General features: G+C 36.5%; 1 protein-coding gene across 1 annotated transcript; it reads left to right on the top strand.

Annotated features, from left to right (window-relative positions):
* The first annotated feature begins 6,368 nt into the window (after nucleotides 1-6,368).
* Nucleotides 6,369-11,740, top strand: LOC139693640 (transmembrane protein 134). The gene is made up of 3 exons (XM_071591876.1): nucleotides 6,369-6,722; nucleotides 6,822-6,972; nucleotides 7,046-11,740. Exons 1-3 carry the CDS (start codon nucleotides 6,492-6,494, stop codon nucleotides 7,222-7,224), a joined length of 561 nt encoding a protein of 186 aa, XP_071447977.1. The 5' UTR covers nucleotides 6,369-6,491; the 3' UTR covers nucleotides 7,225-11,740.
* Nucleotides 11,741-13,611: the final 1,871 nt, after the last annotated feature.

Raw genomic sequence — 13,611 nt, 5'->3', positions numbered from 1 at the left:
GTGAACTGCACGTTCCCATGTGGCAAACGCGAAACATTCGTCTTGATCACTGTCGTTGATCCACGAAATGAATGAAAATACGTGTATCTATTATCACTGCAAATATATATGCACATAATACTTGGGTCTCTAATCAAGTTAGGATGCCAAAAAAATAAATGCAAAATAATTCAGAGCTCTTCTTAATCCAGGGTTGTCTTTCTACCCCATTTTTTTTGTTTTCTCGCAGGTGTGAGTGTATGCATACATATGTTTCGTACTCTAGAGTGCAAAATACTGCATTTGTACCAAATAATGCAGATATACTCCTAATTACATCAGGAATATGTCAATGACTCTCCTCTAGGTTATGAGACTCGATTGTTAACAGAAAACAACACACGGAAGACAACAGGGCGTTTATTTCGTTGCACACGCTGCGTTGCATTCCATAGTATGAGATGAGAATTATATCAATGTTGTGATACGAAGATGAATGCAAAAAGATATCCGCAACATGAATATGAAAAAAAATTCATTTGGCAAAAGTAAATATTAAAACAATAAACATTTGCATTTGAAAATCGTCTATGCATTGAATAAGAAGTTACATAGTTTCAAAATTCCGTAAGGACGCTTAGAAGTGGGGAAACTGGAAAAAACTTTTAATTTGTCCAGGATCGTGCTTTCCTGTTTTTTCGTGATATCTTTTCACCAATGTGGGTAAAACCGAACAACCCTGCTTCAATTTCGTGCAGAAAATCCTCATAGCCTCATAGCTTCCGCCCACGAAATCGCCTTGGACGTCTCTCCACTCCCTCCCCCAGCGAACTAGGGGTCATTCCTCGGATAGGACGAATCCATACGCTGGCTATGCCACACGGAGAGTTTTTCGACGAGATGTAGCCGCAGGAATAATGAGCAGCAGGGGATTATCCCTCACGAATCCGAAGCGAGGGCTGGTGGCAGTAGGTTGCTACGAATTCGAGAGTTAAAATCACGAAACCAAAGTTGGTAATTAGCCCTTGTTCTAGAAGGAAAGGATAGATATGCTCTTCACAGTTAGCTCCGTTCCCCAATGAATTTGCGGCGATTGTGCTCGAAGAGGCTCTCTACATGTGGAATACTAGAATCTCACGTGGAACAGAAAAGCACATAGTATGAATAATAAATTCGATAGCAATTCTGCGAAGCAATTAGCCAAAATCGTTCCCGAAATGCGGACCACCGGGCATTCTTCCACCATAATTGTATTTAACATTGTAAAATCTTATCAATTTTTGCGACTATCAATTATTTGATGTTGAACTTCCTCTTCTGTTCAAATTATTATGAAGACATGAATGAAATTAGTCAAACAGATGGTGGTCAATAACCACTACAGTATTGAGATACATCTTCATTAAATTCATCGATATAACCATTGTTTCGTGAGAAATAAAATTTAATGAAAGTATTGAACCTGGAGAAGACATCTCGAGTTGCCAATGAAAAACCTGATTCACCATAATCTAAATAAACTCATGTTCTAAATTGAGTAGTTGAAGGCGTGATGTGGTGGAATTCAAACATAATAAATTTTTGTTTATTTATTTATTCAGTATTAGTCCGAAAACAGCACATTTTGGCCTTTACATCGAACTATTAACAACGATAACAATGGTCACATTTGCAAACACCCAAGCCCTAGATGGAGGGAAATTCACCCAGGCGGGAATCGAACCCGCGACCCTTGGAATGGCAGACGAGGACGTTACCCCGCCGCCACCGGGGTCGGCTATATAATATATTAACAACTTTCCGCTAGATAACTATTATCTAGCGGAAAATTGTTATTATATTTTCTTTTTTAACTGATTTTCTGCCCTTGTTTTAAGTAAATAGTCATTATATATATATATATATATATATATATATATATATATATATATATATATATATATTATATATATATATATATTGTTATAATTAAAAGAAGTCTACCGGGTTGGGGTAGGATTTCGACCGACCCTAAAACTGCAAAACTACAATTCTCCCAAGCCCATTGCCAAATATTATATTACAAATACTACATGACACAAAAATTCTTAAACCCTGAGCTACGCAACATGGTGTAGAGCTTGCTCTCTAACTCTGCATATTTTCTGCCTGAATAAAATCCAAATTGTTTGTTAGTTTTCAAAAGTTTTCAAAGTCTTTGAGTATACAATATCCAATTTCTACTTCATTCTCCCAAGGTTCTCTCCTCTATTACCACCTCGCAGTACGAATTTCTAACATCTACGTGTCCTGCCTTCTTCAAATTTATCCTAAGAGGATAAGATAATTTCTTCCCCTACCGCACTTGAAAATGTATCGTATGCCTTCCTTTCCATCTAAATTTATCGTTTCTATTTTTCTCCACGCCCACATCTCAAAGGCGTCGATCCCACTCATTCCTCACTTGTCTAACGATCTCCCCTCTACCCCAGCATCCAACATTTCATCGCCAATCAAAAATGCTCCGCATCCATCTTACCTTCCTTCTTTGGATTTCCCTCAACAATCCTCTCTTGTCGTCCATCATGCCTAGCACTTCCTCGTTTGTTATTCTTCCTGTTTGCTTCACTCTTTTCTTCCTTCTCCACACTCACATCTCAAAAGCCTCAAATCGACGCCCAGCATCTCGCTTTTATGGCCAAGTTTCCGTCCTTAACAAACCACGCTCCATGTAAACTTTTTTACCTTACATCCTTACTCAATATCCCTGTTATCAAATTTATCTTCATTGTGATAGCGTTCTTGCGTTTCTGCTGATGACATCTTTGACCTTTGTGATCCAAAACACTGCCAGGATAAATAAAATAAAATACTGCCAAAGGAAGGGAAAAGACAGCAGTAAACTGTTAAGTCCGCTTTAGTTTTTGCTCTCCTATTCTAAAGTTTTACATAGCCTTCCTCATTCTATGAAATCTCACAATCCTATTTTTATTTAGATTGATTCTCATCCCATACCTATCGCGCTGACTTTCCAATGCATTCGGCAGTGCACTTTGATTGACTGTCCTATTAAAAGCTTGAGTCATAGAGGATAGGGTTCCTCTATATGTCTAAAATCATACCCTTTCATATCGCAACCATTCCTATAAAAGAAACGTCGAGAAGAATACGTTTGCATGAATCTTTTTTAATGATTGGAAGCGTAACGTTTCGAAATCGTTACGCTTCTTGAGCAATGTCGGTTAAAGTCGCAGTCAAGTGGAATTTCGGCTCCCATCGAACGTTTTGGAATAGTAGGGATGAACACGACCAGCATGGAACCTGTCTAAACGTTTGATTACAACCTCCTTCAGTCGAATGAACGCAGAATACAAAACCTGGACGGAGTAGCCTTTTAAAATATATGTATTCTTATCCATTGGAGGTTTATAGGCAAGATAAGAAAGGCGTGTTTGATTATAAATGGGATAATTAAATTTTTGAGTAAATAATAATGGCTGGTCTTAATTTACAAGTAACTGTCGCCCGTCATCTTATTTAAGAATTTCAATTTTTACTATGAATTTGGCAAATTCCGGTGCTGACAATTTTGTTAATTAATATTTGGAAGTACTGGAAATGGTAAGCTTAGTGTGAACTAATTGCTTAAAAAGTTTGTGAAACATTTCCCATCATCGTCCGAGTCGAAGCACAAGCGTAGCTGAGAGGGGAGGGCCCAGATTACCTCAGGCAGCGCTTATCTACTGCAGTGGTCAGGAAACCGGTCTAAAATACCCCAAATTGAAAATCTAAAAAGAGTAGGTAATAAAAAATATCATAGGGGCGGATAGAAAAATCGGTAATCACGAATGTCACTGAACTCGGGTAATTTTACGTATCACGAAACATTGAAATGGAGTTTTCAAATAGAAATATTATATTGAATGCCAGTGGTTAATTACAGGGCTAAATCTCTCAGAATAACGATTGCCTGTGACTCAATGCGCATTCGTTCCTTCTCTACATCCACCTGAAATGAATATCACTCTTCGGAAAGTAAACGGTCCTTTCACCTGTGAGAAAAAAATTTTTACTTCAGCGGATTCATGACGCCATATTGAAAGCCCTTCACTTCCGTGCAACGTAATCTAAGCTTGCGCTCAAGAGCAAATGAAACAATTACAAACGACAATCTTTTCGGCGACTGAACCATTGACTCTATTTAATGCACGATTTTATGCTACACAGATGAATGTACGGAAGAATAAATGGACGATAGAAGAAAATGTTGTGGATGACACAGTATCTAAATAGATTATTAGGCAAAAAAATTTTTCTGGATAGTGTTGAATTTTCATCGAAATGTTTTGAAATCTTTCGTATCGGTCGATAGATGTATGTATTAAAATATTATCCTTACAATTCCAACTTAAGACCCCATCTCAAGTTAAAATGTTCGACTATCATTCAACTTTGGATTGAAAAGGACTACCCCGACAATGATCAATCTCTTGGGAAGCAAACTGCCATTTTTTTCAGTGTTTTATTACTCATGAATTCCACTCAGTTTATCAGAATCAGTGGCAGTTTTACTCGCCAAAATATATCATATTATTCTCCTTATTATTATATAGGAACGGGATTTTATCACCATCCTGAAGTTACGCAACACACACGACGTTTGAGACGTGGAAGACAGCATATTCACTTGTTGCATACCATTCTCCTTCCAAGTTTTTCAAACGGTCATATGGGTTCTACATTTATATCAAAAATTAATTTGCTAGAAGTATTTGGAACGGTTTAGGTGGTGGGAAAATTGACAAAGAAACTAACGCGCCCATGATAAAAATATTAATGTAGACTTGCCGATTACACTGTTTACGTCCTCGTAAGTCTAAAATGTCACTTGTTCAACCAATAATATGTGCAAAGGTTATGAAAAAAAAATCATTGTTCATTAACTCCGTGTATGTGTTTACCGCCATCAGCACACTCGCCTGAGGAATGAGGAATACAATGGCGCATTACGCCGCCGATAATGATAAAGCCCAAATGAACAGGGGGATCGGGATGGTGCGGGAACTAACGTTCTGGCTTCCCACCGAGAGGGCCTGGGTTCGAATCCTGGAGACGGCAGATGTTTTCAGTGGTATCCCGGTCCCTGCTTAAGGTGCTTTGTGGAGATAGCTTAGAGTGAGTGCGCCTTCCGTCGGATGGAACTTTAAAAAAGCTGCGGACCCTATGGCTCCTTTCGTTAAGAGTAGGCCAATGCCGACGTCGGGTTTCTCTCCACCCTTCATCCTTTCCCACCCATCCCTAATGGCGCAAATGACTTAACTGCTGGTCGCTTCCCCTAAAACTACTCCTATATTTCATGTAATCAATGTTAAAACATATCCTTAATCCCATGATTATGGGTAAACTACTACTAACAAATGAACAGTGAGATTAGGGTCATTTGGCTGGTGGCGTTTCTGCCAGAAAAATGAAAAAAAGGAGTTGGATATGTGTTGCATGGAACAAATAGAAAGGTAGCAAAAATATTACAGGGCTGTCAATGGATTATGCTTATATAAATAAGTTATGCTCAAGATTATTCCAAACTCTTTTGTATCGAATAGCCAATTTCCCAAGGTAAGGAGCCCAAAAAACTCACCATTGAAATTTTTAGATGGTTCAAAGATCTAATGATGAGGAATTTCCACTAAAGTGATGCTGCGACGGAGTTCTAATGCACACGACAAATATTTTTTCGTCATTTGCCAACTAACTAATAGAAGAACGTATCTACGGCTGTCAAAAAAAGAAAGCAGGAAACATTCCTATATAGTATGCGTATTCTCCGTGATAACAAAGTGAAAACGATGGAGGAATTTCTCGAAAATATTAATTTATTTATCTGTATATGTATTTTTTGCAACTAAAAGGTAGAAATTTTGCAATATTTCCTCCTTTAGTTAAACTTTCATTAAACGTTAAGGGAAAAATTATGCTCGTTAATCTTGTTTCTGCCCGCTAATCTTTTTTGCTTGCAATAAAGAAATTCCTTACATTATTCTTCCTATAAAACTTTGTACTGACAAAAATACGGCATTATTTCTTTAACCTTCCATTTGTCTACTGATTATTACAAGAAGAACAGTTCAGAGCGGGAGATGCGGAATCATACTTCCATGAAAATTCTAAGGATCCCAAGGGCGTGCGAAGAAGAATGGAATAATGGTACAGGAAAATATAAAACGAAAGAGATTATTTATCCTGTCACGATCGTCATATTAACTGTGTACGGGGATCCACTGATTCATGAGAAAGATCAACTCCATCGGAGCGACTCAACAAGAGCAGCACCACCCGTGAGTAAAAACACTTTTTCGACGGTAGATGTCACTCGCGTGCAAGTTGCTGAATGTTTGCTTGAGTTACGTGGGTGGAGTATGTGTTCCGAGAAGTCAAAGTTGATTCATTTCATGAGTAATGTGCGAGTGTGATGAGGGAGGCGTGTATTTTGTAAAGTGTACGAATGTTGTCTGCAGCAAAGTCAATAATTGAAAATGGCAGGGTTAATGGGCAACCAGAAGGATAGGTTTTCAATAGATGATGCATTTGAGGAAGAAAATGACGACGCAATACGAGTGTACGGGTCCACCACAGAGCGGTCTCCGCTCAAGCCAAAAAACAGGCATGTTATTCCTGAAGATAGTATAGTAGTCAGAATTGAAGACCCCAACAAATGTTCTCGTACAGTTACAAGTACTGCTACAAAAATGAAACTACCGGAAGATGTAAGTATTGTGTTGGAAGTACCTAAATATAAGCCGTGGAAGCGATTGCTTTTAAATGTCAGTCACGCTAAGGAAATTTAACTTTATTACTTATGATAGACGGCCTCAAGGGATAGCGATTCCTTGATACAGGATGGAAGTTATTATACAGGAATGTTTGATCCATCAAAATCTTGTTGGCATCATCCCAAAATACGAGAGAATTGGAAAATGGTTCTCGCCGCATTTGTTTTGCTCATCATTGGAATTGGTATGTCATAAATTTGCATTTTGATACTTGCATTGTGTCTTGATATTTGGCTGAGAAGAAATTTGTTTTCCAGGACTCCTTGTCACCGGTGTTGTGGTAGTGTGCTTGCCACTTACGGGGATTCAAGGTTTTGTGTTCTTCATAGCTGGCTTCATCTGTTTCATTCCGGGGGCGTATCACGTAGTGTACATATACTTAGCTGTTAAAGGGAGGAGAGGGTATGATTTTTATCATCTTCCTTTATTTAACTAGAAGCTTAACAAATTTCAGGCTTTTAAATGGGATATCATGGGCTTAAGGTTTTCGAAGTATTGCAGATTAATATATCAGATATATTTCACTGCAGCCCAATTTGCTATTTCTTGTCTAGTCATCATTTTACTTCCCATTTTAATTTTTGTTGCAACTTGTTATTGGTGTGTGAAATATTTTTGTGTGTACATTGTATCATTAGTCAAGATTTTGCCGTGTCAGTTTTCCCCTTATTTATGACCCAGCTGTATACACTAGTCAGCTTTTTATGAAGAGAGTGTTTTTTTCCATTTGCAACGGCTTTTTCGCAACTTTTAAATTTGTGTATGTTGAAAGTATGCTCATTTCTTGATCTTTTTTCCTCGTGTCTATTTGAACGGCATGATTTTCAAGTCATTGTATGTTTTGCTGTCTACACGTGGGCATACAAAACTGGTAACTTCTGTGATGAAATCAATGCTCCTTCAAGAATGGATATTATGTCAACTGTTTGTAAGCGGGAGACAGGACTGTTGTGTTGATCTCCGTATCCGAATCAGGAAGTACTTTTTTATTAACCCCTTGAGAGTAAGTTATCATTCATTAGATTTATGCATAATTTTGTAAAGAAACATACTCAGCTAGGTTGTAAAATTGAAGTAAGCGTAGCGATTAGTTAAACGTGCCATTAGCCTTATGAAGAGATCATGCCATATTGAAGTGTATGTTCAAAGAGTGCATTTTTATGCTGTCTTCGTGCTCATTGTGAATTTGCTCGTTTTATTTAATGGTGACTAAATTCCCATGCCAAGCATTTTATAATCTGATTCCTTACCATTACTTAATGGCGTTCACTGTGTATGTGAATTATTTGACTGTAAATGTTATTAAGAGAGTTAAATCCATAAACTAGAAGTGAGAACTTGCAGTCTTAGGGTTTCTCAGGAAAGAAATGATATTAGGAACTTAATCTTTTGAGTGCCGTACGACGAGGTTATTGCTAATTTAGCTCTCTGGTATACATATCATGAAACTGTATGCATATGCCAGTGACTATCTCACACCAAGTATGTTGCAAGGGATTGTAATTTTATTGAACAAATCAGAGTATTTGCAATTAAAAATCATATATATTGCTAGGTTCAGGTATTTGTAAGATAATCTCTTAGAAGTTACTTGGATGTAAATTAATTGGTCCTACATTTTGAATTGTGGTTGCTTTGGTGGCTATTCCTTGCATTCTCTATTTGTGGCCATTGAATTGAATCATTTCCAGTGATTTATTTTATGTGAAAAGAAAACAATAATAGAGTAGATCATTCAAAACAACTTCACATGAAGCCTTAAAGCATGGGCAAATCAATCCTTGGGAGAAATCTCTCTTAAGAAATTGGTGCGGGGACAAGATTAGCTATCCATGCGACATCAGTGTGGTGTTTGGCTCAATCAATGCCTTGATCTTTTCAATTTGTATGAGACCAGTGTAATGCTTCACTGGTCACAATGATGATGAAATAGGTTAAATTGCATTACCACACCCTTATGGTACTAAAATATCTATCATCTGTTGTCACAATGCCCATCAGTTACCATTCTCTAATGTCAACCTGAAGGATCGCAGGTGAACAAAAGAGGGTGGGCATTATTTTGGTCTTTGAGAAATATTCGTTAAGTTACTGCATGGATTTTTCCTGTGAAATGTCGAGTGTATGCATGGAAATTAATATATGACACACTGATCAACCTTTTAAAGTGGAGTATGTGTGGTCATCCTTAATACAAATCAATGATTATGCACTTGTGAAGAAACTTGTAGGCATCGTTTTTTTTTTCTACTTCAATCATTTCCTATCTATTGTTGATAATATTTTGTCAACACAGATAGTGATGAACATTTTCAAAAAAAAGAGTGTCTAATTGGAACCTCGAAAAGAAGAATTAAAAAAAAAATACTCAAGGCATTTTTGTAACTGACGAGAGAACAATGCATTCATTGCAGAAATAATTCCAACCCCCCTCTAAATAACCGACCCACATTTCCCTCCCTTTGTTTGTACACAATCCAAGCTACTGATCTCTTTTTAGCACTTAAAATGATGATGCTATGTTTTTAAACTATGGTAGATTTTCTATCAGAATCAATGTAACAATGAAAACTTTTTTTTTAAATTCAGTACATATTATTCAAAGGTTTTCACAAAGTCACACCATGAGACTGTTTCCTATAAATGAAAATTGTGTGTGGCCGTTGATTCCAGTCTCAGCATGTAATACTCCAAAATGAACTCAGTAACACAACTACAACTTAACTTCTTGGTTGAGTTCTGACCTTGTTACATATGGCGATGTTTAAACCTTGGTAGTAGTGCCAAGGGTATCAGAAATATTTCCATTGGATTACAAATTTCTTAGGTGATAATAGTTAATCGAGCAACAAGAAAAGTTGGCTGCATTTTTGAAATAGGGCAGTTGTAGTTAATTGTTGAAGGAGCAGCAAAATATTGAAGCAAACGTATCATTGCACGACCACAATCAAGTAGATCTCTCACTAAATTAGTGTCAATGAGGTCCTTTTTATTCTTGTTGTAAGATTATAAATTCTTTTATAGAGAATAAGCACTGGTGTTCCAGAAACTAGTCGGGGGGTGAGGTGTGATATGCATTTGTGCACACTCTAATTATACCATACATCTGTATATACATGGAGACACATGTCAGAGTGTTGAAAAACCCTCCGAGCACTACTGCTGATTGTGAAATAATCATTTTTCCAATTCATTTCACTCCGTGTATATAATTTATATTTGTATTTCAAAACTGTTTGTATATGCTCATTTCTTTAAAGCATCTACATCGTTGGTTAATTATTTATTTTTATCCCATCATATTTCTTTTTCTTGGAGTCTGGGGACAGGATGAGACATTGGAATATTAATTATATTTGATGTGCCTTGTTCAAAGCCTATTCCACATGTTGTTTTTTTATTTCAAATAAAGGGTTGTCCTCTGCAGTCTTGGTAAATTTGCATTGATGCCAGATGGCGTTTTCACCAAGTGAATACTTTTTTAAAGCAATTTAGCTATCATAACTGCAAATGTCAACTTCAAATCATGAGTAGATTGAATGCTAATTGATGGATTAGAAATCTCTCTTTTTATCTTTAAATTCTCTTCTCTTATATGCTTCCAAGTTATTGTATAACTAAGCACTTTCTAATGTTGAAAGAATCCACCCTCTACCTCCAAACAGATCTTAAGTAGGCAGTCTGGGATCTAGACTGGCAGGGTTTTACCTTTTTAGTAGATTTTATGAGTGTATTCATCTACGATTCAAGACTTAAAAGCATTTAGGTAGATGCTTGAATTTTCCAGTTTTTGGAAGTTTGATCTGAATGAGCCAATGTTCTCGAGATGCTACCAGCTCCTAGTCTAAAAAAAAAGCAGCTTGTTTTGAAATCACGTTTTTGACTATGGACTGTTTGATAAAACAATTTTGTTCCATTTCGGTCAGGTATCCTGTGCTAAAGGGAAGTAATGTTGGCTGATAACATGCTTGCAGAACAGAATGTACAAATTATTTCTGTGGCTTAAATATTTTGATGCTGGTATTGTAATCTTACAGATGATATTGTCGTTTGCATTTTCACATGCAAAATTATTATTAGCCCATATGTATTTTATCGTTTGAGTGAAATTGTTCTTGAATTTAATGTTGTTCACATGCTGTCTCTTTTTAAGTAGTATGTGTACATTACTACTTGCCATTGTTCAGTGTCTGTGTGTAAGAGGAAGTCTTATTTTTTTTTTTTTAATGCTCAGTAATTATTTCTTTCAATACAATTTCTTTGTTCGAATATGCTAATGTGATATTGAAACGTGTGGGCAGGTGTATCAAGGCATTAACATCAATAACTGATTGGTTTTTTAAATTTAGTCTTTGTTGGAACCTTGTAGGTATGTCCCCAGTGGATTCCCTTAACTTGCATTTTGGACAGATCTATTACCACTGCATTTTTGTCGGACCCAAAATAAAAATGATTTTTAGTTTAATTTCATAAGTGTGGCTCAAGGGGGCTGTGAATATATTTCACTTGTTAAGAATGGCTGTGAATTTGACTACTTCCTCCAGCACAAAACTAGGATTACATATTGCTGAAAGCATGCAGTCCATTTTTTGTACATACATATTATTGTAAAGTCAACAATATGGTAGCTGGCTTACTTGGAACTACTTATAGAATATGAAGTAGACTTTTTATATTCGTAATGCAAAAAAAAAATTGATTCTTGGATGGAATCATTGAAAATATATAATCTGATTCATCAAATTAATGGATGTGTATGTTTGTGTGAGAGTGCTATGTGCTCAACAATCATAATTGTCATTTTAGTGCAAATTGCACATTACCACTCTGTATGTACTCATGATATGAAGTGTAAGTGAACTGGTACAACGATTTACATTCTTAATTTTGTATAAATCAATGTACATATTGCCTTTAATTATATTTTATAGCTGTAAATAAAAGCAATTTTGATGAACCAAATATTTGCTTTCACTTATGTAAACATATGTAAATAAGTCCTCTCTTAGTGCTGAATGAGTCGTGTTATATTCAATGTGATGGTATGATGCAAAATATCGTCGGTATTGTTTATAGCCCAGTGGTGAATGAGTCACTTCTTTGGGTAGCGTATTAATGTAAGCTGAGAAACTTCATGAGCTGATCTATGGCCTAGCTAAATGGCTTCAATGGAATTTCCAGACATTAGTAATACATTAAAAAGTTTAAGACTCCAACTGTGACAGACTTTAATAAAATTATTTTGAAGCTGAAAATATTTGTCAACCATGGCAGTTGATAACCCTTCTAGATTTGTTCCCACCACATTGGTTTTCATTGTCTTCGGGTTGACATTATTTTGTTTATTATCATACGTTCACTTATTCATGATAACCTGAGACCAAAAAATCGCAGTAGTCCTTTTATGAAAATTAAAAGTCAATTTCCCAGGTCTTGAAGTTGGTTCATCAAGAGTTTTCGATTAATAATGGAGTTAATCTTTGTACTTGACGGTTTCTGGCTCAACTTTGGGGAAGTTCATGGAATGGGGAACATAATGTATTTTTCCACTGTTCTTTATTTTGGTATTACTAGTTTTTACTAACGCTTGGGTCTCATCTTCAGGTGCAAATTACTCAAGTTGCGGTCCATTAATATACCATTCTTGTGTGGTAAGGGGTGGGGGTGAGAGAGGAGAGGAAGAGGAGGGGTTGAGATCAGCATTGATGGGAAGGAGTGTTTAGCTTCAGGAAAGGCGATTAGTTAGGGGGGGGTGGGAGGGAGGTTAGTTAGGTCTCCGTGAAGGAAAGGTATGCTTCCAGGACTGTGGAGCTTATCTTTCTCAGTACAAATGTTTTTAATGACATGCATATTACGTTGAAAATAATTTTTAATAACCTACCGTTGAATTGTTTGCTCTCTAGTTAACAGAAATCTGTTTCAAATTTCATTTAACCATTATTTAAAATTAAAAACATGCCCAAGAAAATGTTTATTTTGTAATGGCGGACTGAAGATGAATCCTAAATCATTACTTGGTCTGCAAGAGGGTTGATTGACATAACTGACAATATACATCATTCAGAGTATGTCAAAGTGTACCTCTTAGCCTAAAATATTATCTGAAATATCTTGATTTTAAATTGAGAACAAGAAAATGAATAATAGTTTCATAATTCCAAACAAAAGTGGATTTAGATGAAACAAACCTAATATTGAATAAATTAAAACAATATTCAATTGTTCCCAGATCAACTTTGTGGAAGTTCATGTGAATTGAACGAAGAATACAATGTATCTTTCCACTGTCCTTTATTCACGTACAACTAGTTTCAACGCTCAAGCATCATCACCAGGTACAAATTAATCAAGTCTCAGTCCATTTATATACCATTCATGAGGGGGAGGAGGAGAAAGAAAGTGGGGTTGCGATCGGCGTTGATGGGGAGGGGGGAGAGGGTGTTAAGTGTCAGGAAAGGTGATTGGTTGGTTCATAGTGGGGTTGGGGGGGGTTTGTTGAGTCTTTCTGTGAAGTAAAGGGGTACTTCCAGGATTGGGGAGAGGTATTCAAACAATAAATCGCTAACCAAATGACCCGTTTTTAAATTCATCCTGATTTCCAGCTCTTCCCACTTGTCCATCCTCATTCCTTTTTCCATCTGGTGTAAGAGTTCCGGGTTGAAATCACTCCCTGAATGAAATGTTTTAATAAAATAAAACAACCCTAAAAGTTTCTAAATGGATCTTATTTTATTTACGAGCCTGAATTATTTTTATTAAACTGTTTCTCACTGGCTCTGTATGGAATTTTATGCTCTAAATAATTCTTATTTCAGTGGTGGTA

Source organism: Hetaerina americana, unplaced genomic scaffold (genome assembly GCF_022747635.1).
Source record: "Hetaerina americana unplaced genomic scaffold, ioHetAmer1.1.p SCAF_5, whole genome shotgun sequence".
NCBI classification, from domain to species: domain Eukaryota; kingdom Metazoa; phylum Arthropoda; class Insecta; order Odonata; family Calopterygidae; genus Hetaerina; species Hetaerina americana.
The sequence above is the reverse complement of the archived record's forward strand: the minus strand, read 5'-3'. Positions and strand labels throughout refer to the sequence as shown.